The following is a 27,581-nucleotide window of genomic DNA, read 5'->3' as shown; positions in this document are numbered from 1 at the left end:
TCCCATTTGCCAGGATCCTGGAAGGTGCCAAGCAGATGTGTTCCACGAGGCGGCCTGCAGTTAATGCCAGCATTGCAGGGGGTTGGTCCAGATGACCTTGGGGGGTCCCTTCCGACTATCCAATTCTAGGATTCTATGGCAGCTTTTTCCTCGGGTGGGAGCAGCTCCTTTAAAACCCATCTGGTTGAATAAACACCCAGCAATAAAAGATAATGGGAGAGGATTTACCCCAGCAAATTATTTGTCAAAATTACAAATACCCAAATACAGACGGACATTTACCCTCGCAAGATTCAACGTGCAGGGCAGATTCGAGGGTAAACCATAATACGCGGATCGACTCTGCCCTTGCGGCTTGACGGACGTAGAAACTGTCTCTCATGTCTTGTTATGCTGCCGTTTCTACGGGGATCTACACTTGGCATTTATCACTCCCGTTATACAAAAATCTCCAAATGGGTCCAAACTTCAATGTCTAAAACTCCTGGTAGAGGACAAGGATCTAGAGATCACGCTAAAGGTGGCCAAATTCTGTGCGACTGCCATAAAACTTAGGGAACAAGCTGTACTACCAAAACGACTAAGGTTTTAAATGACAATTTTAGGTTATATTTTAGTGATCAAGATTTAATATATATATATTAACTGTATTGTCTCTGCTATACCCAATTGCAATTCAATGCATTCCTGTTGTGTTTTATGATTTTCCTGATATTGTAAGTGAGCCAGAAGTAGTCAGTGACCGTAATAATAAAATTCATTCATTCAACCCAGCCGGGAATCTGAGTAGAGTCTCCTTTCCAACTTTGCAGTTGTTGTTGATAACAACAACAATAATATAAATAGTAATAAAAAAGTAAAGGGACCCCTGACCATTAGGTCCAGGCGTGACCGGCTCTGGGGTTGCGGCGCTCATCTTGCTTTATTGGCCGAGGGAGCTAGGCGTACAGCTTCTGGGTCATGTGGCTAGCATGACTAAGCCGCTTCTGGCAAACCAGAGCAGTGCACGGAAACACCGTTTACCTTCCCGCCGGAGAGGTACCTATTTATCTACTTGCACTTTGATGTGCTTTCGAACTGCTAGGTTGGCAGGAGCAGGGACCGAGCAACGGGAGATCACCCCGTCACGGGGATTCGAACCCTGTGAGGTAGGTTAGGCTGCTTGAAGGTCACACCCTGTGTGTTTCAGAACCGAGTGCAGAACAGTGTTAGCAGCTCGGCTCCTGCAAAACTATCTCTTTTCTAGCAGCTATCATCGTAATGTTTTGGAAGCACTGGGGGCGCAGCGCATGCAATTGCAAAGTCAAACTTGGGAATTGGGTGAAGGAAGTGCAGCCTTCCCCCTCAAGGTGGATTTGCAAAATCCTCGCTGACTTTTGCACAGAGGTTGCTAAGCCGTTTCCCCTCCAGCCTCTCCTTATGATGCGCTCTGTGTGATGTCACGCAGAGTTGGAACAGGTTGCCGGGCGCACCTTCAGATGCCACATCACTCGAGTCTTTGGACAAGGGACGGCTTCATGGCTTTTTTCCCGGCCAATCTGGAGGCCTCTCGGCCAGATCTGGACCAGAAGACACCTCTGGTAGACACCCCCCTTTCTTTCTGTCTTTCCTCCTTTTCTCATCCCCTACGGAGCCAGTACTCGGCTCCACACTTAGATCAGCCCAGGCACTATATATATCTGTGACGCAGGTGGCGCTGTGGTCTAAACCACTGAGCCTCTTGGGCTCGCTGATCAGAAGGTCAGTGGTTCGAATCCCCGCAATGGAGTGAGCTCCCATTGCTCTGTCCCTGCTCCTGCCAACCTAGCAGTTTGAAAGACACCAGCGCAAGTAGATAAATAGGTACCGCTGTGGCGGGAAGGTAAATAGCGTTTCCATGCGCTCTGGCTTCTGTCATAGTGTCCCATTGCGCCAGAAGCGGTTTAGTCCTGCTGGCCACATGACCCGGAAAGCTGGCTCCCTTGGCCTGAAAGCGAGATGAGCACCGCAACCCCATAGTCGCCTTTGGCTGGACTTAACCATCCAGGGGTCCTTTACCTTTACTTACATTCAATCAATCAATCCACCTATCAGTTGCCTCTGAGCAATAGACCTCTTACTTCATAGCGAATAAGTAATGTTCAAAAAGTAAAGACAAAAAAATTGGTCTTTTAAAAAATTGGACAGTTTATGGAGGCAGAAACACACTTCAGCAATTTCATTGATTTATTTAATTAAGGCAATATGTTGTTGTTTTCCTCATAATGTGTTTTATATTTGACTTCCTTTAATAATGCTTTATTACTTAAAGTTGCAAGATAATGTTGGGCTTTATTTCATTTTTGGAGCCCAGTTCCAAGCCTGCGTAGGATAAAATGATTCTCCCGTAAGCCTGCTAATTTCTTGTCTGACAAGGACCCAGCTCGGACCCTGTTGCACCCCTGATGGTGCCAACGGAAGCACAAGAGGGCCTGGTCCCTTTCCAAGGTCACCTTTGCACCCATCATGGACCTGTCGGGATCTCCGCTCGGCCAAGCTGATAAAGCTCATCTTCCTCAGGCCGAGTCCTTCGGAATCGCCTCTGACGTAATTAACAACCTGAGCCTTTGATGAGAATGAAAGCAGCACGCGGAAGTGATGAGATTTATGGCTACATTGCAAAGCTTTATTTTCTAAGCTACGCAGACAGAAAAGAAATCATCCTCTCTCTGTGAAAGCAGAGAGCAACTGAACCAAACAAAGGAACAGGAAACCAGTAACGTCACATCCGTCTCCCGTGAGATTTCCAACAGTATGGAATCCCAGGAATGTAAACAGAGTCCTGTGACTTCAAAAGCACTGCACATTGGCAAACAGAAACTAACAGGAACTGCCTGCCTCCCCCCAAGCCCCCCCACTAACACCTGCTTACCTGGCTTCCAGCAGCAGCCAAAGTCTTCCTTCTTTCTTGCCCTCTGTGAAGCCAGGCCTCCTGTGGAAAACCACGTTCCTGGGATCTGCCTTTGCAGCCCATGCAATTGGCCAGGTGGGCAGGAAAGAGCAGGGAGGAGGGACCTACCTACAAGTGTTGTCTTGAGCCCTGATGGAGCAGCGAGGAGAAGGGGGCAGGAGGGATCAGTGGGTGGAAAACACGTGAGGATGGAGAGAGATATAAATACATGCAAACACATGTGTGCCTGAGAAGGTGTATTCAGCTTCTGAAGAAAGGGGCCTTTGTGAGTCCCCAGCCATACAGGAGTTTGCTTGTGCCTGGCGACTTTGCAAAAGGAGGTGTTCGGGTGCAGGACACATGGGCCGAAAGGAAATGTAGAAGAAGAGTTTGGATTTGATACCCCGCTTTATCACTACCCTAAGGAGTCTCAAAGCGGCTCACATTCTCCTTTCCCTTCCTCCCCCACAACAAACACTCCGTGAGGTGAGTGGGGCTGAGAAACTTCAAGAAGTGTGACTGGCCCAAGGTCACCCAGCAGCTGGAGGTGGAGGAGCAGAGACATGAACCCGGTTCCCCAGATTAGGAGACTACCGCTCTTAATCACTACACCACACTGGCTCTCAGGAGAAAGAAGGAAATGAGCAGGAGAGAGAGAAGGGAAGAAGTTCATGCTATTCTAATCAAGGGAAGTCTTAGTCCCCCTCTATCCTGCCTTGGTGGGACATGGGTGGCACTGTGGGTTAAACCACAGAGCCTAGGACTTGCCGATCTGAAAGTAGGCGGTTTGAATCCCCGCGACGGGGTGAGCTCCTGTTGCTCGGTCCCTGCTCCTGCCAACCTAGCAGTTCGAAAGTACGTCAAAGTGCAAGTAGATAAATAGGTACCACTCTAGCGGGAAGGTAAACGGTGTTTCCGTGCGCTGCTCTGGTTTGCCAGAAGCAGCTCAGTCATGCTGGCCACATGACTCGGAAGCTGTACGCCGGCTCCCTCGTCCAGTAAAGCGAGATGAGCACTGCAACCCCAGAGTCGGCCACGAATGGACCTAATGGTCAGGGGTCCCTTTACCTTTACCTCTAACCTGCCTTGGTCAGACCCTCACCTGGAATATTGTGTCCAATTCTGGGCACCACAATTTAAGAAGGATGTTGACAAGCTGGGAGGTGTGCGAAGGCACCGAGCCATTTGTGGAGGGCAAGTGAGAAGGGGCTAAACAGCCTTGCGCCCTTCGATCCCAGCCTTACCATTGAGAGGCTGGGGTCCGTCTCATGCCGTCCTCCCTGAGCAGCTTCGCAAAGCTGGGATCTGATCAGAACCCAGCCTCACAAAGCTGCATGGGGCTGGCTTGGGGAGGGTGGTGTGAGCCCCCCCTGCCCCCTGCCCCCCCCTCCCATGTCACGCCGCTGCTCCCAGTGGCTGACCAGATGTCTCTTCTGGGAAACCCGTGAGCAGAATTTGAACATGAGATAATAAACAAACAAAATGATAATAATAATAATAATAATAATAATAATAATAATAATAATAATTTATTTATACCCCGCCCATCCGGCTAGGTTTCCCGAGCCACTCTGGGCAGCTTCCAACCAAATATTAAAATTCAGTAATGCATCAAACATTAAAAGCTTCCCTAAAGAGGGCTGCCTTCAGATGTCTTCTAAAAGTCTGGTAGTTGTTGTTCTCTTTGACATCTGCTGGGAGGGCGTTCCACAGGGCGGGTGCCACCACCGAGAAGGCCCTCTGTCTGGTTCCCGGTAACCTCACATCTCGCAGCGAGGGAACCGCCAGAAGGCCCTCAGATCTGAATCTCAGTGTCCGGGCTGAACGATGGGGGTGGAGACGCTCCTTCAGATATACTGGACCGAGGCTCTTTAGGGCTTTCAAGGTCAGTACCAACATTTTGAATTCTGCTTAGAAACCTCCTGGGAGCCAATATAGGTCTTTCAAGACCAGTGTTATGTGGTCTCGGCGGCCGCTCCCAATCACCAGTCTAGCTGCCGCATTCTGGATTAGTTGTAGTTTCCAGATAACCTTCAAAGCGTAGAGCGCATTGCAGTAGTCCAAGTGAGAGATAACCAGCACATGCACCACTCTGGCGAGACAGTCTGCGGGCAGGTGGGGTCTCATCCTGCATACCAGATGGAGCTGGGAGACAGCTGCCCTGGACACACGATTGACCTGTGCCTCCATGGACAGCTGTGAGTCCAAAATGACTCCCAGGCTGCGCACCTGGTCCTTCAGGGGCACAGGTACCCCATTCAGGACCAGGGAGTCATCCACACCTGCCCGCCTCCTGTCCCCCCAAAACAGTAGCTCTGTCTTGTCAGGATTCTACCTCAATCTGTTAGCCGCCATCCATCCTCCAACCGCCTCCAGACACTGCAAGATTACTCTTGCAGTTTCCAGCAAGTGTTGTGCAAAAGCACGGCTGCTCCTGAGTGCGGAGGCAGAACACAACCATCCTGGCTGGTCGCCATTAATAGCTCTCTGCTCCTCCATGAATTTGCCCAACCTTCTTGGCCCTTGGTCTCCTCCAATGCCTTGCAGAGCTTTTTAAGCTCTTTGTTTTAGTAACTCAATAAATAATAATAATAATAATAATAATAATAATAATAATAATAATAATAATTTATTATTATTTATACCCCGCCCATCTGACTGGGCTTCCCCAGCCACTCTGGGCGGCTTCCAAAAAAATATTAAAATACTGTAATACATCAAACATTAAAAGCTTCCCTGAACAGGGCTGCCTTCAGATGTCTTCTAAATGTCTGGCAGTTGTTCTTCTCTTTGACATCTGCTTGGAGGACTTTCCACAGGGCGGGTGCCACTACCGATAAGGCCCTCTGCCTGGTTCCCTGTAACTTGGCTTTTCGCAATGAGGGAACCGCCAGAAGGCCCTCGGTGCTGGACCTCAGTGTTTGGGCAGAATGATGGGGGTGGAGACACTCCTTCAGGTATACTGGACCGAGGCCATTTAGCGCTTTAAAGGTCAGCACCAACACTTTGAATTGTGCTCAGAAACGTACTGGGAATCAAATCAAATGGAGATAATGGCGCTCCCTTTGGTCTCCAGTCCTGCCCTCCCCATCCATGGAACCTTGGGGCCTCAGTTATCCCTGCAAGGTTGCCAGGGAGACGAACTGCCACCTGGACCCTGCTCTGGAAGCGAAGATGCCCCGTGCCAATGAACCCTTACAGGAGCTATGAGGACTTCACCCGCGTTCCCTCAGCCTCCCGGCGGCGGCGTTCCCTGCGTCACTGTAGCTCCCAGCCCTGCTTCGTCTCCTGCACCTTCTACACACCCATCTGCTTGCCCTTTTTGCACGATGAAATGAAATTTAGCCCCAAGGCGAGTTTAAGGGGCAGGGGAGGCCGGGAGGGGGGCACCTGGAATGCTGCTTTCATAACCGCCGCTGGAATGTCTGGAGAACTTGGTTTTAATGTCTCCTGTGGTTCTGCATGAATTTTTGGATATGCATTTTTTAGCAGGTGGAATCTGCCCTGGGGGCCATCTTGAGGGCTGAAAGGCAGGCTGTACCTTTTATTTATTTTACTTTTATTTAATAAATGCATAAAACGCAGTGCAGTGCAGGGGGCGGGGGAGAGAAAATGTGCCTTCCTTCACACCGGTCTGTCCTTCGGTGCTGACACTCTTCTGCAGATGGAATTCTGCAAATAACATTTTTAGAAGTCTCCAACAAATGAAAAAGGAAGGCAAATCATAAAATCATGGAATTGTAGAGTTGGAAAGGACTCCAAGGGTCATCCAGTCCAGCCCCCTTAAATGCTGGAATCTCAACTAAAGCATCAATGGCAGATGGCCATCCAACCTCATCTTAAAAATCTCCAAGGAAGGAGATTTAATCTCCTTAATCTTCTCTAAACACACACACAGATCTTCCAGCCATTCTGTGATGGCCTGGGATTCAGACTCGGATGCTGAACCTGAGGGATCCCAGCCTGCACAGGATTCCCCGCCTCCAGAACCAGCTGAGCCGGGGCTGGGGCATGAGCCTGAAGGGTCCTCACCTGTGCTGGATCCTCAGGTGCAGGCACCAGCTGAGTCTGCTCTGGCTCCTGAGGTGATGGAGGACCCATTGCCTGCAGGTGCTCCACTCTCAGCCCCGTCAGGGGAAGCTGAGGTTGCCTCTGGGTCCGGTAACCCTCCAGCCTCTCCTGAGCTGCAGAGGCTCAGGGCAGAGAGGCAGAGGGAACTAAGTTCCCGCAGGAGGAGTGCTAGCCTCCAGCCCAGGAGAGGCGAGTCACCTGAGGATCGGGGCTGCCCTATGCCTCGGGGCAGATAAAAACCAGCCAGCCCCAGTCCCAAGTTGCAGGAGCAACATTGTTGGTTGCTAGTTCCTGCCTGAGATCTGTCCTGCTTTCCTGCCTGAGCTCCTGACCCGCCCTGGCTCCCTGCCTGTCCCTGACTTCACCCGACTCCCTGCCCTGCACCCAGCTTCAGCTGCTAAGGACTGCCTCCATGTTGCACCTCTGACCATGGACCGGATTTGGACCTCGCCTCTGGGTAACCCACGGGACCAGCACACATTCCTTGTAGAACTTGTTTACCACCATCCTGGTCTACTTTGGACACATTTTCTGAAAGCACGGGTGCTATCCTATGGCAGTGAGACTCTGATGGACCCCATACTGAACAGATGTTCTAGGTGCAAGTGAAGTTTCTCAGATACTTAGGGACAGTTATTGTGGACAGATATTGTGAAAGATATGTGTTGTTCTAAGAGTTATGGAGATTGCTTCACCAAACAGACTGAAGATACACACTCTTCTCATGGGCCCATGAAAGTTCCTCTTGAGTTGAGTAGCTTGTGTGCTCTTGTTGATGGTGGTGGTTTTTTTGCTTAGCTCCTCCGCACTTATTGCCCAGGTCCAAAAACGAGAGCTTGTATCCCTTTGCAGCCTCTGCTCTTGCACCAATCCTACTGGAACTCAGCACTGGGAGAGCCACAAAAGTTATCTCCATGGAGAATCAACACCTTCCTCCTGAGATGTGAAGGCATCATCCCAACAGTGAGGCTGCATGTCATAATGTTCGTGGAAACAAACATCCCTCCATCTCTCCTCTGGGACACACTAAAAGACTATTTAAGAGGATTTATCATTTGCTACACAGCATGTTGGAAGAGGAGGAGGAGGAGGAACTCAGGGTGGGAAAACCGGTCGCCCTAGAAACCAAACAAACCCCAGGCTCCGTAATAATAACATCTGCCGGAATCAAGGCTCCGGTTAAGAAAAGATACGAGGCTAAAAAATTGCTTTCTGATCAGTTTTCCCCTGCCCTGAATTAGAGCAAACATCTTGGGAGTTAAGAGGGAAAGTATTAGCATTTTCTCTTAGAGCGTGCAATTTAAGTCTCTTTCTGCTGTTAGGGACTTGAAGGCTATTCTGCACATAACTCAGAAAGCAATCAGTGAGCAACTGGGGTTTTCAGAATAATATTCGTTGTTATTTGGCATTATATAAGGCAAAGCCGAGTCCACAGAGCTGATCTCTGCTTTCTTACAACCAATATATCTTCCCCAAATATGCAGGAGATTGGAGGCCGTTATAGTCTTCTGAAAGAGAAGAGGTCAGAAGTGAAAAAGGAACTGGCAAGGCCCTTGTTGCAATCGGGAATGATTCAGATCTCTCAGTGAATCATGTCACCGTTCTAAACAAAGCAGAATAAATAGGGAAAGAAAGCCCTGTTCTGTGTATGAAGCCTCAGTTACGGGGTTCTTCAGGCCCAGAGAGGACAACTCATAGAAGGAACCCTGAAGGTCATCTATTCAACTACCAAACAACTACCAAACTTTTAGAAGACATCTGAAGGCAGCCGTGTTTAGGGAAGCTTTAAATGTTTGATGTATCATTGTTGTTTAGTCATTTAGTCATGTCCGACTCTTCGTGACCCCCTGGACCAGAGCATGCCAGGCCCTCCTGTCTTCCACTGCCTCCTGCAGTCTGGTCAAACTCATGTTTGTAGCTTTGAGAACACTGTCCCACCATCTCGTCCTCTGTCGTCCCCTTCTCCTTGTGCCCTCCATCTTTCCCAACATCAGGGTCCTTTCCAGGGAGTCTTCTCTTCTCATGAGGTGGCCAAAGTCTTGGAGCCTCAGGATCTGTCCTTCCAGTGAGCACTCAGGCCTGATTTCCTTCAGAATGGAGAGGTTGGATCTTCTTGCAGTCCATGAGACTCTCAAGAGTTTGATGTATTACTGTATTTTAATAGTTGGTTGGAAGCTGCCCAGAGTGGCTGGGGAAGCCCAGCCAGATGAGCAGGGTATAAAATAATAATAATAATAATAATAATAATAATAATAATAATTATTATTATTATTATTATTATTATTATTATTCCAACCCCCTGCAGTGCAGGAATTCATGTAGCTCTAAGCAACTGAGCTACCCGGCTATTCAACAATGAAACTCAGCCAATTTCCCTTGAGGGTGTTAGTTGCAAAATCCTCAGTGCATCTGTTGGGGCTCCGCATTTGCAAACTCCACGCTGTCTCCCCAGAGGGCTGCAACCCCAACAGACAAGGGCCAGATCTGATCTGTGAGATAATTTGGCTTCTCGATGCTCCTGGGTGCTAAAGTCAAAAGACAGGGGTTGTCTCAAGACACTGTCACCGGATTCCGAATATGTTATGTACTGCAAATGATTCAGCAGAAGAAACACAGCTCAGAATAACTAAGGAGATAGTACAATAATACAGTGGTGCCCCGCAAGACGAATGCCTCGCAAGACGGAAAACCCGCTAGACGAAAGGGTTTTCCGTTTTGGAGGCGCTTCGCAAAACGAATTTCCTATGGGCTTGCTTTGCAAGACTAGAATGTCTTGCGAGTTCCTGCGGGGTTTTTTCCCTTTCCCCCCTTTTTCTAAGCCGCTAAGCCGCTTATCCGCTAAAAGCCGCTAAAAGCCGCTAAGCCGCTAAGCCGCTAATAGTGCTAATCCGCTAAGCCGTCAATGGGCTTGCTTCGCAAGACGAAAAAACCGCTAGACGAAGAGAGTCGCGGAACGGATTCTTTTCGTCTTGCGAGGCACCACTGTACTTGGCTAGTTTAGATGTATTCAAGTCTCCAGGGCCAGATGAACTGCATCCAAGAGTATTAAAAGAACTGGCAGATGTGATCTCAGAACCACTGGCAGTCATCTTTGAGAATTCCTGGAGAACAGGCGAAGTCCCGGCAGACTAGAGGAGGGCAAATGTTGTCCCTATTTTCAAAAAGGGGAAAAGAGAGGACCCAAATAATTACCGCCCAGTCAGTCTGACATCAATACCAGGGAAGATTCTGGAGCAGATCATTAAGCAAACAGTCTGTGAGCACCTAGAAAGGAATACTGTGATCACCAATAGTCAGCATGGATTTCTGAAAAATAAGTCATGTCAGACTAACCTGATCTCGTTTTTTGACAGAATTACAAGCCTGGTAGATGAAGGGAACGCAGTGGATGTAGCCCACCTTGATTTCAGCAAGGCATTTGACAAGGTGCCCCATGATATTCTTGTAAAGAATCTGGTAAAATGCGGTCTTGACTATGCTACCACTCAGTGGATTTGTAACTGGCTGACTGACCAAACCCAAAGGGTGCTCATCAATGGTTCCTCTTCATCCTGGAGAAGAGTGACTAGTGGGGTGCCACAGGGTTCTGTCTTGGGCCCGGTCTTATTCGACATCTTTATCAACGACTTGGATGATGGACTCAAGGGCATCCTGATCAAATTTGCAGATGACACCAAACTGGGAGGGGTGGCTAACACCCCAGAGGACAGGATCACACTTCAAAATGACCTTGACAGATTAGAGAACTGGGCCAAAACAAACAAGATGAATTTTAACTGGGAGAAATGTAAAGTATTGCACTTGGGCAAAAAAAATGAGAGGCACAAATACAAGATGGGTGACACCTGGCTTGAGAGCAGTACATGTGAAAAGGATCTAGGAGTCTTGGTTGACCACAAACTTGACATGAGCCAACAGTGTGACGCGGCAGCGAAAAAAGCCAATGCATTTCTGGGCTGCATCAATAGGAGTCTAGCATCTAGATCAAGGGAAGTAATAGTGCCACTGTATTCTGCTCTGGTCAGACCTCACCTGGAGTACTGTGTCCAGTTCTGGGCACCACAGTTCAAGAAGGACACTGACAAACTGGAACGTGTCCAGAGGAGGGCAACCAAAATGGTCAAAGGCCTGGAAACGATGCCTTATGAGGAACGGCTAAGGGAGCTGGGCATGTTTAGCCTGGAGAAGAGGAGGTTAAGGGGTGATATGATAGCCATGTTCAAATATATAAAAGGATGTCACATAGAGGAGGGAGAAAGGTTGTTTTCTGCTGCTCCAGAGAAGCGGACACGGAGCAATGGTTCCAAACTACAAGAAAGAAGATTCCACCTAAACATTAGGAAGAACTTCCTGACAGTAAGAGCTGTTTGACAGTGGAATTTGCTGCCCAGGAGTGTGGTGGAGTCTCCTTCTTTGGAGGTCTTTAAGCAGAGGCTTGACAACCATATGTCAGGAGTGCTCTGATGGTGTTTCCTGCTTGGCAGGGGGTTGGACTCGATGGCCCTTGTGGTCTCTTCCAACTCTATGATTCTATGAAGTTCTCACCCTGGGCCAGCAGGGGGATACTGTAGATAGTTTTCACTCAGGTCCACATATGCAAATAAGGAATTGAAAGTGACGTTCAGTGATTGAATAGTTACAGAAAGTTGTTACTGTTGCTTTGTAGTTGAGCTCTATATAAGCAGGTTGGCTGAACCCTTCAGTTCAGTTCAGTTCTGTTCTGGCCTGTGAATAAACAAGAACTGTTTGAAGAATCGCTGTGTTGTCTGATATGTTCACCCACAACTTAACACTGGCGACAAGGATGGGATTGATGGACATCAGAACACAGCCACCCTCTGAGCTGAGGTGAATCACTGAGCTGAATCACTGAACAAAATCACAGAGCAGAACCAATTCAGAGCTGACCATTCTGTCTAGAGCACGGTGTTCCATCCATCGCCCTCCACATCGGCATCAGAACCATGGCTTCACTTGTGCCTCTACCGCCGTTTGCCCCAGCCTCTGAATCATGGGACACCTACCTCGCTCGGTTCGACTGCTACCTCCAAGCAAATGAGCTGACAAGAGGTCTGTAGAGCAGAAGCAGGGCCTCTTCCTCAGCCTTTGTGGCCCCGACAGAATACATATTCGAACATACATCACCAGGAATTTTTCTATCAGACTTTTGCTGCCTTCACTTTCCCACAATCCACACCTAGGCGCTGAAAGGAGAGTCAGCACATGCCTAAAGCACATGGCTGCTCCCAAGTGGTAGACTTGTGAAAAAAGAGGTGAGGTGGGCTGCCTCGGTGGTGAAACTTGCCATCATTTGCAGAATCATGCCAAGATTACTCCAACCGCAGACATGTTTCAATGTTAACAAATATCCGAGTGCAGCACATCAAATGGTTATCAGATGAAATCAGTCCTGTCCATTTATGATTATTCTTAGTGCTTGTGGTTTTATTAAAATGTTTTGCATTCTTTTTTTGTTTAAATTTTTAAAATTCAAAATTATAACAAGACATATCTAAAAACATATCAGCCTTGTCCCCCCCATTTTTCCTCCCCCCCCACAACCCACCCCACCCCCCGACTTCCCTCAGTTCCAGTCTTTGGTTTCTCTAAGAATGCTGTTTTCTGCATGTTACAAAGTTGTATAGATCCTCAAACTATTTAGCTGATTATTATCAATAAAAAGTTTGTGAACGTTTATTCAAAACCAGCCAAGGAGTCCAGTTCACTTAGTTGCATCTTCAGATACTTTGTAAAGGGTTCCCATTCATCTTTAAAGTCACAATTATCCTTGTCTCGTAGCTTATGTGTCAGTTTTGCCAGTTCTGCATAGTCCATCAATTTTTCTTGCCATGATTCTTTAGTCGGGGTTTCTTCAGTCTTCCATCCTTGTGCTACCAGAACTCTTGCGGCCGTTGTCGCATACATGAAGATGTTTTTCAACTTTTTTGGCAGGTCTTTCCCTACAATCCCCAACAAAAATGCCTTGGGTTTTTTAACAAATGTTAAATGGAACATTTTCTTCAACGTTTTGCATTGTTTTTAGTCTTCTGTACCTTTTGTCCTGTTCGTTGCCCCAAGAGGGTTGCGCTTTTTCAGGTAGGCCTGTAGAAGGCATCTGACAAACGGGAAGAAATTGTGGCGATGGCAACTTTTGAAGAAATTGTGGCGATGTGCATCTTTTCCACGAGGGAAAGCAGCACGCCCCACGCAGGGGCCTCATTCTGCATTGCCAACAGACGCAATTTCCTCTTTGTCACCTGTGATGGAGGAAAAGATGGGTGGAAAAGCACCGTTTTATCGGGGGAGCTGAACTAGAGATGACCCTCTTTAACATCTGCTACCTCTTTTGTTGCTGTTGTCCTTAGAATATGGAGAGGAGGTCGAAACTAGAGGTGGACCATATCAGCAAAGAGCACGAGAGCTTTAGCGAGAGTGAAAAGAGCTCAGAGAGGTGAGTTTCTTGGTAAGTGGAGAAGACCCACAGGGCAGATTTCATTTGTCAAGTGCGGCCGTTCTAGGTCAAGACACTTGGTCTGTGGTTTATGCATCTTTGACAGACATATCCTACTGTTTTTTTCCCCTATACTCAAAAGTTTAGAGCTAGAAACTGCTCAGTTCTTATCAGGTACGCTGGCAAGCAAGGGAGTTTGCTCCTCCCCTCCGGTAGCTTCTGTAGTAATAGAGGAATAGCGGGCCACTACCCCGCTCCCCAGAATGTGGGTGGTGCTGTGGGTTAAACCACAGAGCCTAGGACTTGCTGATCAGAAGGTCGGCGGTTCAGATCCCCGTGACGGGGTGAGCTCCCGTTGCTCGGTCCCTGCTCCTGCCAACCTAGCAGTTCAAAAGCACATCAAAGTGCAAGTAGATAAATAGGTACCACTCCGGCGGGAAGGTAAACGCCGTTTCCGTGCACTGCTCTGGTTTGCCAGAAGTGGCTCAGTCCTGCTGGCCACATGACCCGGAAGCTGTACTCCGGCTCCCTTGGCCAATAAAGCGGGATGAGCGCCACAACCCCAGAGTCGGTCACGACTGGACCTAATGGTCAGGGGTCCCTTTACCTTTACTTATCCCCCCCACACTGACCAGTCCTCCTGACGCTGGCAGGACCTGCCAGAAGAAAGAGGTTTTGCAAGTCACAAGCCGAATGGTAAGTTGCCACCACCTCCTTTCCTGGGCCAGCCTCGAATGGGGTCCAAGGAGGAGAACCCCCCTTCGATATTTACCGGGTTGCCCAACCCTGTGTCACTGTACCATGACGCAGACAGAAATTCAACAGGTAGAACAGGTGGGTGTCCAAATGGCCAGGCACCAGTTTAGCTTCTCCGGGCAAAAGGCACAGAACACAAAAGTTTAAAGTCCTTTATCAAATTTATTGAAAAAGCCAGTCAGAAAGTAAAAGTTGCACATTTCTTGAAAGGTTACAAACAGAAAAATAAAAACATTGTAAAATATAATTAAAAACCATACTCACACAACACAATAGTTCAAAGCACAGTGACTAGCCTTTCACTGGTTAAACGCCCTCAGGTGGAAATAACAGGGCAAGATGTTCTGCAATTTGCATTTGAATTCCCCAAATCTTTATCCTTGAAAACCCCACATGGGGCACAGGTTAGGGACCAATCATTTCTTTCGGTTAATTACCAATTTACCAATGGTTGTATGATGAGACAGTATCTCCTGATTGTCAGGAGACCAGGACAGCTGAACTTTGTTTATTCTCAGAGTCCTTGAGATCAAAAGCTCCCTCTAGGTTTCCAGACTGCTCTGACATGTACCAGGCTCTTAAGCTATAAATTAGCTGGTAGACCTCTGTACCTTTTCACACCCAATCCACATTCAAGCCCCCAGAGGCTAGGATCTGCAAATCAGATAACATCACATCCTGCCTAGGGTCAGGATGTGATTTGCTTCACACTTCTAAAGACATTCTGCCCTGCCAAATCCCCAGACATGATTCAGTTCTGTGGGGACTTGGAAGCATTTTTCCGCCGTTTACGCCTGAAGGAGTATTTTCAACACACACAACAACAAGACAAAGCAGAACAAGCAACAACTTCACAACCCACTGCAGAACAACAACCACCCTCCCAACAGAACACTGACCACCAACTACCACCGAAAAAGTGTTACACAAAAAGGGACTCCACATGGACCCCTCCTGATGGACGCAATACCACACTGGACTTGTACATTGACTGCTTCCGCCACAGAATCCAAACAGATGTGACCAGAAAACACCATCGCTTACAACAAAATCTAAACCATGCCGAAAGGAGAGCCATAGATAATCTCAGAAACAACCCAGACATTATAATTAAAGAAGCGGACAAAGGTGGAGCGGTCGTCATCATGAACAAAACTGACTACATTCAGGAGGCTCACAGACAACTTTCCAATACCGCCTTTTACATAAAATTGGACTCAGACCCCACACAAGAATACAAAAAAGAACTGAACAAGATTGTTAAGGAGCTACCCCCACACATCCAAGAACAGATCCTCACAAACACACCAACAGAACCTCGACCAGGAACTTTCTATCTTCTACCTAAAATACACAAACCAGGAAATCCAGGACGCCCCATCATTTCAGGTATTGGCACTATTACAGTGGGTGTCTCCGGTTATATGGACTCTGTTCTGAAACCATATGCCATCAGTGCTCCCAGCTATGTACGTGACACCACAGATTTTCTGAGGAAAATACAATCTTTAAATAATCTTCCCAACAATACTATACTAGCTACTATGGATGTGGAATCTCTGTATACCAACATCCCACACAACGATGGTTTACAAGCTATAAGGAATACCATTTCAGATAAAACCACAGCGGACTTTGCTACCAAACTCTGCCAATTTGTCCTTACCCACAACAACTTCAAATTCGGTGATGACCTGTTCCTTCAGATCAGCGGCACAGCAATGGGCACCCGCATGGCCCCACAGTATGCCAACATCTTCATGGCGGATTTAGAACAACGTTTCCTAAACTCCTACCCACTCAAACCTCTCTTGTACCTGCGATACATTGATGATATTTTTATCATCTGGACACATGGTCAACAGACCCTGGACACCTTCCACCAGAAATTCAATGATTTTCACCCCACCATCAACCTAACAATGAATCAATCTATGCAAGAAATACATTTTTTGGACACTACTATAAAAATACAGGATGGGCGCATAGACACCACCTTATACCGTAAACCAACTGACCGACAAACATATCTACATGCCTCTAGCTACCATCCCAAACATACCAAACAGTCCATTGTATATAGCCAGGCACTACGTTACAACCGCATCTGCTCCAATTCTACAGACAGAGACTCTCACCTAAGAGATCTACAGCAAACCTTTTTAGAACTAAAATACCCAGCAGATGAAGTTAGACAACAGATCAACAGAGCCAGACTGATACCCAGAGAGAACTTGCTGCAAGACAGACCCAAAAAAGAAAATAACAGAACACCTCTAGTCATCACATACAGCTCCCAAGTTAAAACAGTACAACGCATCATCAGAGATCTACAACCTCTCCTGGACAATGACAGTTCTCTTTCTCAAGCTCTGGGAGGAAGACCTTTCATTGCCTACAGACAGCCACCCAGTCTTAAACAACTCCTAACCCACAATAATACTACAACCAGACCTAACACGGACACAGGCACCAGAGCCTGCAATAAACCCAGATGCCAACTTTGCTGCCACATACACCCGGACAACACCATTACTGGCCCCAACAACATCACACATACCATCTCGGGACTATTTAATTGCTCATCGTCTAACATTGTGTATGCCATCAAATGCCAACAGTGTCCTTCAGCTCTCTATATTGGACAAACAGGCCAAACCTTACGCCAAAGAATAAACGGACATAAATCCGACATCAGGAACCACAAGACAGAAAAACCAGTAGGAGAACACTTCAATCTCCCAGGACATTCTATACAAGATCTCAAAGTAGCTGTTCTATTACAAAGGAATTTCAGAAATAGACTGGAAAGAGAAGCTGCTGAATTGCAACTTATCACCAAACTTAAAACTATGGAGAGACCTGGATTGAACAAAGACATTGGATTCTTATCTCATTATACATGACAAAGCCATTTTTCACCTTCTCACCCCTTGCTTTTTCCTGTTAGACCTATTGCAGTCGTTAAGAGTCGTCAACAGGCTCATCGCAGCTATCTGCCAATCACCCATTCCCACCACCCTTCTGAGTAATACCCCTCCCCACCTTCTCACTATATAGAAAGGTCCGGTGACTTCTGTTTCAGTGTATCTGAAGAAGTGTGCATGCACACGAAAGCTCATACCTAGAACTAACTCAGTTGGTCTTTAAGGTGCTACTGGAAGGAATTTTTTTATTTTGTTTTGACCATGGCAGACCAACACGGCTACCTATCTGTAACCGGTGACTTCTGTTTCAGTGTATCTGAAGAAGTGTGCATGCACACGAAAGCTCATACCTAGAACTAACTCAGTTGGTCTTTAAGGTGCTACTGGAAGGAATTTTTTTATTTTGTTTTGACCATGGCAGACCAACACGGCTACCTATCTGTAACTTCTAAAGACAGAGAGTTTTACAGTTAAAGAGACCAGATACCTATTTCCCAAAAGGTCACAGTTTTAACTCTCCCCTCCCCTTCCTCAGCAAGAAACGTGCCACCCGCCACCCATCCCTCCTCTGCACTTCCATTGTTCCTGGACCATTTCAGTCCTCCGAATTCTAGGGGAAAGAGGGACTTCCCTGCCAAACTGGATTGAAAAAACTCCATAAGGCTCCCTCCCTCCTGGTTGCCTAGCTACTATCTCAAACTGTCCAGCCCCCCCCCCACTGAGCAGCCTCTGAATCTGCTGGTCTCTCTGCTTCTAGGAACGTGGGGGCGGGGAGCAAATCCTCCCCTCCCCCCATCAGAGGCTGCTCTATCTATGCCTGCATTCCTTCATCTTTGGAGTCAGACCAGTCTGGCATCCAATTCAGACCAGACCCTGACACTTCTATAGCATTTCTGACCAATTTCAGCAAAAACTTACCTCCTTGCCATACTTCTGGGTTTCCCCAGACATTCTTGCCAATCGCCTATTTTCAAGCCCCAAAGCCCGGATGTGTCCAGGAAAACAATAATAATAACAATACCTTTATTGTTCCTGTGCAGCTAAGCATTGGGTGCACATTATTAGCAATGGGCCAGGAATTGCTTCTGAGGGAAAAGATTGCAGCCATGGGAGCCTCGGAAGGGGTGAAGGAGGAGGGGAGGGAGCAGGGTTTGAGATTATCCCATGGCCTTTTTTTAAAAGCTGAAATGTTCTTTTGCAGGGTGAGAGCAATGAAAATGGAAAGCATGGTAAGCAGCGATTTCACTTATGGTAACAGCTTTAGGGTGCAATCCTGCAGTCTCATCCAGCTCCCTCTGGCTCAGCTAGCCCAATATTTTTATTTCGTATTTTCCTTTTTATGAATCGCACTGTGTGTAGTTGGGGTCCCCCACCCCCATAATATGTTTTAACTTATTTAATTGATTGCTTGATTGCATCTATGTCCCCAGCTGCACATGTTTCTCTCCCCTCCTCATTTCACCCCACAACAACCCTGAGGGGTAGGCTAGGCTGAAAGGCAAATGGCTTCCCCAAAGTCACCCATTGAGTTTCATAGCCAAGTGGGGATTTGAACCCTACTCTCCCAGGTCCTAGTCCAGCATTCTAACCACTGTACCACCCTGGCTCTCTTTAAAAGAACCTTCCATAAAGGAGACCTTTCATATAGCAAGCAACTGCCAAGTTCAGATACAATTATTATTACTAGTCGTAAGGATGATATACTGTGTCCAGCAATAGCTCCTCGTGGTCTCAGGCCTTTTCCAGCTGTGCTTTCCAATAGATCCCATTAACTGGAGATGTCCGGAGCCAGGACTGAGCCCGGGACCTCCTAGAATCATAGAATTGTGGAGTTGTCGAGTTGAAAGGAACCCTGAGTTGGGTCATCTAATCCAGCCACCTGCAATGTAGGAATTGTGACTAGTTCTTCTAGTGCAATCACACAAGGTGTGGCCGGGAAGTTCGGTGAATGGTCACAGAAATCGGACAGCGATAAATATTTGAACATACAATCGGCATTGGAAACCCACGAAATGCTCACAGTTGTGTACCGAGATGAAGCTGTAACTCGAAAGACAGCACGCAAGTGGTTTAAGAGTTTCAATGAGGGGCTGCGTGGGACGCGGGTGGCGCTGTGGGTTAAACCACAGAGCCTAGGGCTTGCCGATCAGGAGGTCGGCGGTTCGAATCCCCGCGACGGGGTGAGTTCCCATTGCTCAGTCCCTGCTCCTGCCAACCTAGCAGTTCGAAAGCACGTCAAAGTGCAAGTAGATAAATAGGTACCACTCCAGCGGGAAGGTAAACGGCGTTTCCATGCGCTACTTTGGTTCACCAAAAGTGGCTTAGTCATGCTGGCCACATGACCCGGAAGCTGTATGCCGGTTCCTTCGGCCAATAAGCGAGATGAGCGCCGCAACCCCAGAGTCGGCCACGATTGGACCTAATGGTCAGGGGTCCCTTTACCTTATGAAGGGTGGCAAACCACCGAAGATGACCCTCAGTCTGGCAGACCATCGAGGAACAGAACGGCGGCAAATGTCAGCAGAATTCGGGAGGTATTGTTGCGGGATCGGCGTCTGTCCGTCCGACCGATGGTGGAAGAATTGCATACAGTGGTACCTCGCAAGACGAATGCCTCGTAAGACGAAAGACTCGCAAGACGAAAGAGTTTTTCGTTTTTTGAGTTGCTTCGCAAGACAAATTTCCCTATGGGCTTGCTTCGCAAGACGAAAACGTCTTGCAAGTTTGTTTCCTTTGTCTTGCAAGTTTGTTTCCTTTTTCTTAAAACCGTGCATTCACTTCGAGGAGCAACTCACAGCACGCGGTGTGGTAGCCTTTTTTGAGGTTTTGGAAGACTTTGGTGATTTTTGAAGCTTTTCCAAAGTCCGTGCTTCGCAAGACGAAAAAATTGCAAGACCAAAAAACTCGCAGAACGAATTAATTTCGTCTTGTGAGGTACCACTGTATTCCACATGAAATCATTCCTGAGGTTACTGAGTTGTCCGACTGTTATGTACTGAGTTGAATAGGATTCAGAATGCAGCAGTCTGATTGGTTCTAGAACAATAGGATCCATAATGCAGCAGTCTGACTGGTCCTAGAACAATAGGATCCATAATGCAGCAGTCTGATTGGACCTAGAACAATAGGGTCCAGAATGCAGCAGTCTGATTGGTCCACAGGAGCGACCCAATCCAGCTCCAGGTGGAAGTGAATCCGCAACCTGATTGGCCTACAGGAGAATCCCGGAATTGGCCAACCACGTGGGGCCCATTGTGTAAATAAGGTATATAAAGCAGACATTCTGGGGGAACTTCCATTCCTCCTCACCACTACGAGCTGAATAAAGAGCATGAAATCCACTCTCGGCTCCGAGTATATTTCACCCACCCTCCATATTCTCCCGATCTGGCCCCACCGGATTTCATTCTTTTTCCAAAACTGAAATCTGCACTGAAAGGGCACAGATTTCCCAACATTTCACACGTCCAAGCTGCTGTGATGAGGGAACTGAAAGCAGTATGAAAAGAGGACTTCTCCAGAAGTTTCCAACGGTTCTGCAAACATTGTCAACAGCGTGTTGTATCAGTAGGGGAGGGGGGCTGCTTTGAAGGCCTGTAAGGCGTGTATGTTCAAATATTTCTCACTGTCCAATTTCTGTGACCATTCACCGAACTTTCCATTCGCACCTTGGAGAATTGTAGCGTTGGAAGGGATGCAGTGTTCTGCCTCTGGGAAAGCAGAGCGTGGAGGCTTCTCACATGCAAGGAAGTTGCACAGCAACCCAGAGCGACCCAAATGATGAATGTGGGAATACGAAACCCTTGGGTGACCCTCTTTGTCTCTTCTCTGTTGTCTTTCAGCTGAAGAAGGTGCTAGCTGAAAACCAGCAGTTGAAAAGTGCTGTAAGTTCACTATTGTGTGTGTGTGTGTGTGTGTGTGTGTGTGTGTTGCCTTGGGTCTCACAAAGCCTCTGCGCCTCTCATCCATTAACAACAACAACAACAACAACAATTTATTATTTATGTCCCGCCCATCTGGCTGGGCTTCCCCAGCCACTCTGGGTGGCTCCCAACAGAATATTAAAAACACGATAAAACATCAAACATTAAAAGCTTCCCAAAACAGGGCTGCCTTCAGATGTCTTCTAAAAGTCAGATAGTTGTTTATTTCCTTGATATCTGATGGGAGGGCGTTCCACAGGGCAGGTGCCACTACCGAGAAGGCCCTCTGCCTGGTTCCCGGTAACTTGGCTTCTGGCAGGGAGGGAAACGCCAGAAGACCCTCGGCGCTGGACCTCAGTGTCCACACCTGATGATGGGGGTGGAGTTGCTCCTTCAGGTCTACTGGGCCAAGGCCGTTTAGGGCTTTCAAGGTCAGCACCAACACTTTGAATTGTGCTCGGAAACGTACTGGGAGCCAATGTAGGTCTTTCAAGACCGGTGTTATATGGTGTCGGCGGCCGCTCCCAGTCACCACTCTGGCTTCCGCATTCTGGATTAGTTGTAGTTTCCAGGTCACCTTCAAAGGTAGCCCCACATAGAGCGCATTGCAGTAGTCCAAGCGGGAGATAACCAGAGCATGCACCACTCTGGGATACCTAACAGTCATCTAGCCCAACTTTCTGCAGTGCAGGGATCACAGCTAGAGAATCCCTGGCAGATGGATATCCAACCTCTGCTTAAGAACCTCCAAGGAAGGAGAACTCACCACCTTCCGAGAGAGTGAAACCAGGAGCGCCCCCTGCGTGGGACTTAATGGAATGGATTCTCTTTTGCAGGTTCACTTCTTGAAGCAGCAGAACAAAGGTAGGGAAGATCTCTCTCTCTCTCTCTCTCTCTCTCTCTCTCTCTCTCTCTCGTTTCCATAAATCAAGACTCTCTCAAGAAGGACTGGCTGAGCATCTTCTTGGCTTCCAGAAGGTCCCAGCTCTTCTCCTCAGTGGTGTCTCCAGGTGTAGCAGGGATATGAATCCCTGCCTGGCACCCTGGAGAGGTGCTGCCGGTCAGGGTGGCCAATACTGGCCTCACCCGGTAGAATTAGGTTCATTTGTGAAACTTATTAGAGAGAGTCAGCTCTCTCTCATATTGCCGCCTAGTCTCTAAACAGATCAAAGAAAAGCCAGCACAGTGCTAAGGATGGAAGTCTGGAAGGTTTTTGGTTTGGACTCAGTCTGACCCTTATGTTTCCCTCCTATTATGTTCTTGATCTATGGGCCACTTTTAAAATGAGGCTGCATTTTAAATTAACCTGTTTTTTAAATTGGTTCCCCCCCCCCCAATTATGATTTTACTGTAATTTTACTGGTATTAGCTGCCATTATTATTATTATTATTATTATTATTATTATTATTATTATATTGCCTGGGGATGATAGCAGTTGTCTTTCAGCTTGTGGAAGGCTGTAGCAGGGATGGAGAGGCAAATGTACCCACTCAGAGTGGCTGGGGCAACTCAGTCAGGTGGGTGGGTTACTAATAATAGTAACAACAACAACAACAACAACAACAACAACGAAAAAAAAATTCAGGCCTTTTTTCCAACTGGAACTCAGTTCCGGCACCTTTCAGGTGGGCACCATTATCATTTTAAGAGAACAAGGAAGGTGTTTGGGGCGAGTTCCGGAACCTCTTTTTCTAAAAAAGCAGCACTAATAATAAGAATAACAATAGCAACTCTGCTGTGTATATTGAATGACGAGCGGGAAGAAAGCTGCGAGTTTTGACCGATGGACCCATTTTCTATTCCAGAAAAAGATTGCAACGCAGAAGACTGCAAGAGGTCAGTGCAATCGCATGTCCGGCGGGGGATCGCCAGGTCCTTGTGGAATAATGGACGATATTTATAGAGAATCATAGAGCTGTGGCATTCGAAGGAACAACCCTGGGGTCACCTAGTCGAGCTCCCTGCAGTGCAGGAATGCCAGCGAAAGGATCCCTGAGATGTGGCCATCCGAATTCTGCCAAGGAACGAGAGACCAAAACCTTCTGAAAGGGTCTTTCCCACTCTTGAATGGCTTAGCCTCAGAAAGATCTCTCTGAGCTTTAGTCAGAATCTCCTTTCCTGCAATTTGGATCTGTTGGTTCGAGTCCCAACATTCTGGAGTAGCAGAAAACCACTCTTGCTCCATCTTCCGTCTGACAGCCCTTCAGATATTTGAAGGTGGAGCTCATATCGCCTCTCCACCTCCTCAGGCTAAACATACCCAGCTCACTCAACTATTTCCCATAAATCTTGGTTTCCAGGCACCTTCATCATCCCCTGCTCATTTTCTAGCTTATCGAAAGCCTTTTTTAAGTGGGCTGCCCAGAACCAGACACAAGACTTGTCAATCTTCTTTTTCCACTCTTTTTTTCCAGGGCTAAAGAAAAACTTATGACTGAAATTGGGTCTCTCTTGACTGAAATTGCCTTCCTGAATGAAGTTCGGGAGCAGCTGGTAAGTTTCATGCATCAGGGTATTCCCCGTCTCCTCCATTTGTGGCTCAAGTCTCCAGATCCCACTATGAGTAGCTGAAGATTAAACCCCCTTGAACCAAATGTGTTGGTGGGAACAGGATCACTTCCAATTTAACTGAGGTAAAGTGTGCCTAAAACTGCATAGATTCATGAAAATACGATCCAAGCGTCCAGAATATGACAGGAAATAGCCTTGCAAAAATGTGTATTTCAGGTGAAATAAGGATGATGATTATTAGGGATGCGGGTGACACTGTGGGTTAAACCACAGAGCCTAGGGCTTGCTGATCAGAAGGTTGGCGGTTCGAATCCCCACCACGGGGTGAGCTCCCGTTACTCAGTCCCTGCTCCTGCCAACCTAGCAGTTCAAAAGCACACAGTGCAAGTAGATAAATAGGTACTGCTCCGGCGAGAAGGTAAACGGCATTTCCGCACGCTGTTCTGGTTTGCCAGATGGTTCGTCATGCTGGCCACATGACCCGGAAGCTGTATGCCGGCTCCTTCGGCCAGTAAAGCGAGATGAGCGCCGCAACCCCAGAGTCAGCCACGACTGGACCTAATGGTCAGGGGTCCCTTTACCTTTTAAGGATGAAGATACTGATGAATTTTCATGAGGACTTTATTAAAAAAAAGTTTGCAGGCTGATATGGAAATGTGGATAGCATGATAATAAAAATCACATAAAAATCATAGTAACAGTCCTTCCCACATTGTTGTGTAGATTAAATGAGGAGGGTGAACTGCTCTGAGACCCCTGGGTGTAGGGTGGTATATAAATTCATTAAATAATAATAACAACCAGTGCTTTTTTTCTGGGGGGACGCAGGGTTACGCAACCCCTAAACATTTTGTGAGTCTTTGAACTATTGTATATTTATTGTATTTATTTCCCCCGAATTGAACTATAAAATGGTGGTTTTCTTGAGTCAAAATGAGAGTAGCTCTAAACATTTTTTAAGGAAAAAAGCACTGATAATAATAATTATAATAACTGTGTACGCCACCTTGAGCTCCTTTGAGGAAAAGACGGGATATAGATGCAATAAATATATAACAAATAGAACAAAGCGCGGGTGGGCAGGTTTATTTCCGTTTATCGTTTTCCAAACCTCCACAGCAGCTTATCGGTGTGTATTTCTCGCTATGTTACAAATTTCGCAAAGCAATTTCCCCCGATGCAAGATGTCCGCGTGCGTCATTCTCACTCGCAGTCCACATGCCTCCCTCCGGTACTACTACTAATTTATTATTTGTACCCCGCCCATCTGGCTGGGTTTCCCCAGCCACTCTGGGCGGCTTCCACAGAGACCAAAAACACACTAAAATGTCACACATTAAAAACTTCCCTGAACAGGGCTGCCTTCAGATGTCTTCTGAATGTCAGGTAGTTGTTTATCTCTTTGACATCTGGTGGGAGGGCATTCCACAGGGCAGGCGCCACTACCGAGAAGGCCCTGTGCCTGGTTCCCTGTAACTTGGCTTCTCGCAACGAGGGAACCGCCAGAAGGCCCTCAGCACTGGACCTCAGTGTCCGGGCAGAATGATGGGGGGGGAAACGCTCCTTCAGATATACTAACTTCTTGGCATGCATCTCTTTGGAGAAGTGCGTCGCAAAACCCGCATTTCGAAAGGGGTGGCGTTCCGCGTTCCGGTTGCAGTGCTTGCTCTCCTCTGAGCCACTTGCTCTCCTGCTTCCCTTCCAGAGGTACAAGGACCCCGAGTCCAGGAAGGAGACGACGAAAGCCCTCACTGAGACCATCCAGGCCAAGCTGGAAGTGGCTCACGCGAAGATCGAGGCGGCCGAAGCCAAGAAGGAGACGCTGGAGGCCAAGCGGAAGGCGGAAGAGGCCCAGGAGACGGCGGAGGCAGCCCAGGCGAGGGAAGACAACCTCCTCTCCTACGTCTCCAAGATCGCCACCCTCGCGTACCAACAGGCTGCCGAGGCGGAGTACGACTGCACCCAGGCCCGCAAAGCCATGGCAGTAGCAGAGGCCATCCAGGTGGCCACCCTGGCCGAAGGCAAAGGCCGCCGGACCCACAAGCACCACCACCACCACCAGGGCAAGCACCACAGGGGCCACCACGACCATCGGGGCCACCACAGCCACCACAGCCACCACGACCACCGGAGCCACCATGAGACCCAGAGCGACCTGCCCCACTCGGAGCCCGAGACCCTGAGCAGCACCCGATAAGGAGGATGACGGGAGGAAGGAAGGAAGTGAACGAAGGCAGGAGCGTGGCTGGGCGGGAGGAGAGAGAGAGAGGATTGGCGTTGTAGAGCACCAATAGCGGGAGCACTGTGCAGAATTAAAATTTATGTTTGAGCCGCTGACTCCTTCCTCGTTTTGTAGAATCGTGGCATCATAAAGTTGGAAGGAACCCACCTGGTTATCTGTTCTTATTGTTGCTGCTATTTCTAGGGTCGCCAGGTTTCAAGAAGTGAAATCCGGACCATTGCTGTCAACTTTTTCCTTTTCTTGGGAGGAATCCTATTTGGAAGAAGGGAATTTCCTTTAAAGAAAGGGAAGCGTTGACAACTATGATCCGGGCACGAAAGTTGGCAAAGTTGTTGAGCTTTGGCAGTAAACTTTGGGTAAACCTTTTGGCTTCTTTGAGGGAAATCTGCCAAATATTCGACACTTCTTATAGGGCCGCCACATGCCCGGGTTTCCCCCAACATTTTAACTGGTTTTCGAATTTTCCGCTGGGATGCCCTTTTTGACGGGCAAATACCCACATTTCCCCCTGACTAGGACACAAGGCAGGTAACAGACAAAAATTAAAACGACTTAAAATGTAAGAGAGAAAAATAATTTAAAACAATTGGGCAGTGATTTGTGGGCAGCTGTACCAGCCAGGAGGCAAGAGTCGGAGACAGTAGAAGCTTCGGAGATGGAGGGTGGAGTGCAGGAGGGCTCGGAGGAAGAGGCAGGCCATGCAAGTGAAGAGCCAGGGGGCTTCCCTACCCTCCTGCATCACTGCCTCCCAGAACCAGGAGGGGACTGAAAAGGGAGGAGCAGAGGACGTTTTCCCGCAGGCGCAGTCTCTGGCTGCACGAATGGAGCCAGCCAGGGGAAGATACATAAATCAGTGGAGGCGAGAGTGGTCCCCAGTTGCTGCATCTGTTCCATAGAGGACGAACCTGGGAATAGCTCCCTGGGCACAAGATTGGGGTGCATATCCAGAGCTACAGAAGCGACTGAATAATAATAATAAAAAAAGTCCAGTAGCACCTTAGAGACCAAGTAAGTTTGTTCTGGGTATAAGCTTTCGTGTGCATGCACACTTCTTCTGATTCTTCTTTAGAATCCTCCACATCACTTGGAATTCATGCTATTGGAAGTTTAGGACAAGGGTTGTAAGAGACCACCATCTCTGCCTTTACACTCTGAGTAACCCATAAGCAGAGTTCATTGCTCTGTGTTCCTACACCCTTTTAAAATGTGGTTTTTTTGGGGGGGGGTACTGGGTTGTTTTTATTTTGATTATATATTTTGTGGTTTCATATTTTGTTCTGTGAACCACCCAGAGACCTCCAGGTATAGGGCACTATAAAAATTCAATAAATAATAATAATATTTTAGGAATATACGTATAAAAATTGTCCAGTAGCACCTTAGAGACCAATTAAGTTTGTTCTGGGTATAAGCTTTTGTGTGCATGCACATTTCTCCATTCCGGAGCCCCGTTCGCATCCTGAAGCGAACGTAAGACACGTCTGCGTGTCTGTGCGGGTTGTCAGCATCGCCCTTGAGCCAGTGTACCAACTGGACTCATGCACTTCAACCCCGACTGGGCTAGGCGAGCTGGGTAGCACTGCCAGAGACCTCCTTTCCCACAGGAACAGGTCACAGTGCTGTGGACTCACAGCTTGGAGCTGAGAGCACCGGATTCACTTTCTCAATAATACAGTCGTTGCGCAGCAGAATTTTGCAGAGTCTTGCAGAGTATAAGCCACTCGGAGAGCAGCTCTGTAGAATATCTACCTTTTATTCTATAACTACAACTATGATACAAAACTATATACA

At 47.7% G+C, this 27,581-nt stretch overlaps 1 protein-coding gene across 1 annotated transcript; it reads left to right on the top strand.

Annotated features, from left to right (window-relative positions):
* Positions 1 to 1,431: 1,431 nt before the first annotated feature.
* On the top strand, positions 1,432 to 25,885 carry LOC309337935 (uncharacterized protein). The gene is made up of 8 exons (XM_081854974.1): positions 1,432 to 1,580; positions 13,345 to 13,430; positions 18,315 to 18,342; positions 20,956 to 20,997; positions 21,873 to 21,900; positions 22,843 to 22,873; positions 23,452 to 23,530; positions 25,254 to 25,885. Exons 1-8 carry the CDS (start codon positions 1,437 to 1,439, stop codon positions 25,743 to 25,745), a joined length of 930 nt encoding a protein of 309 aa, XP_081711100.1. The 5' UTR covers positions 1,432 to 1,436; the 3' UTR covers positions 25,746 to 25,885.
* Positions 25,886 to 27,581: the final 1,696 nt, after the last annotated feature.

This window comes from Podarcis erhardii (genome assembly GCF_964252035.2).
Source record: "Podarcis erhardii genome assembly, chromosome: 3".
NCBI lineage: Eukaryota > Metazoa > Chordata > Lepidosauria > Squamata > Lacertidae > Podarcis > Podarcis erhardii.
Note: the sequence above shows the minus strand (reverse complement) of the source record. Positions and strands in the feature narration are given on the sequence as shown.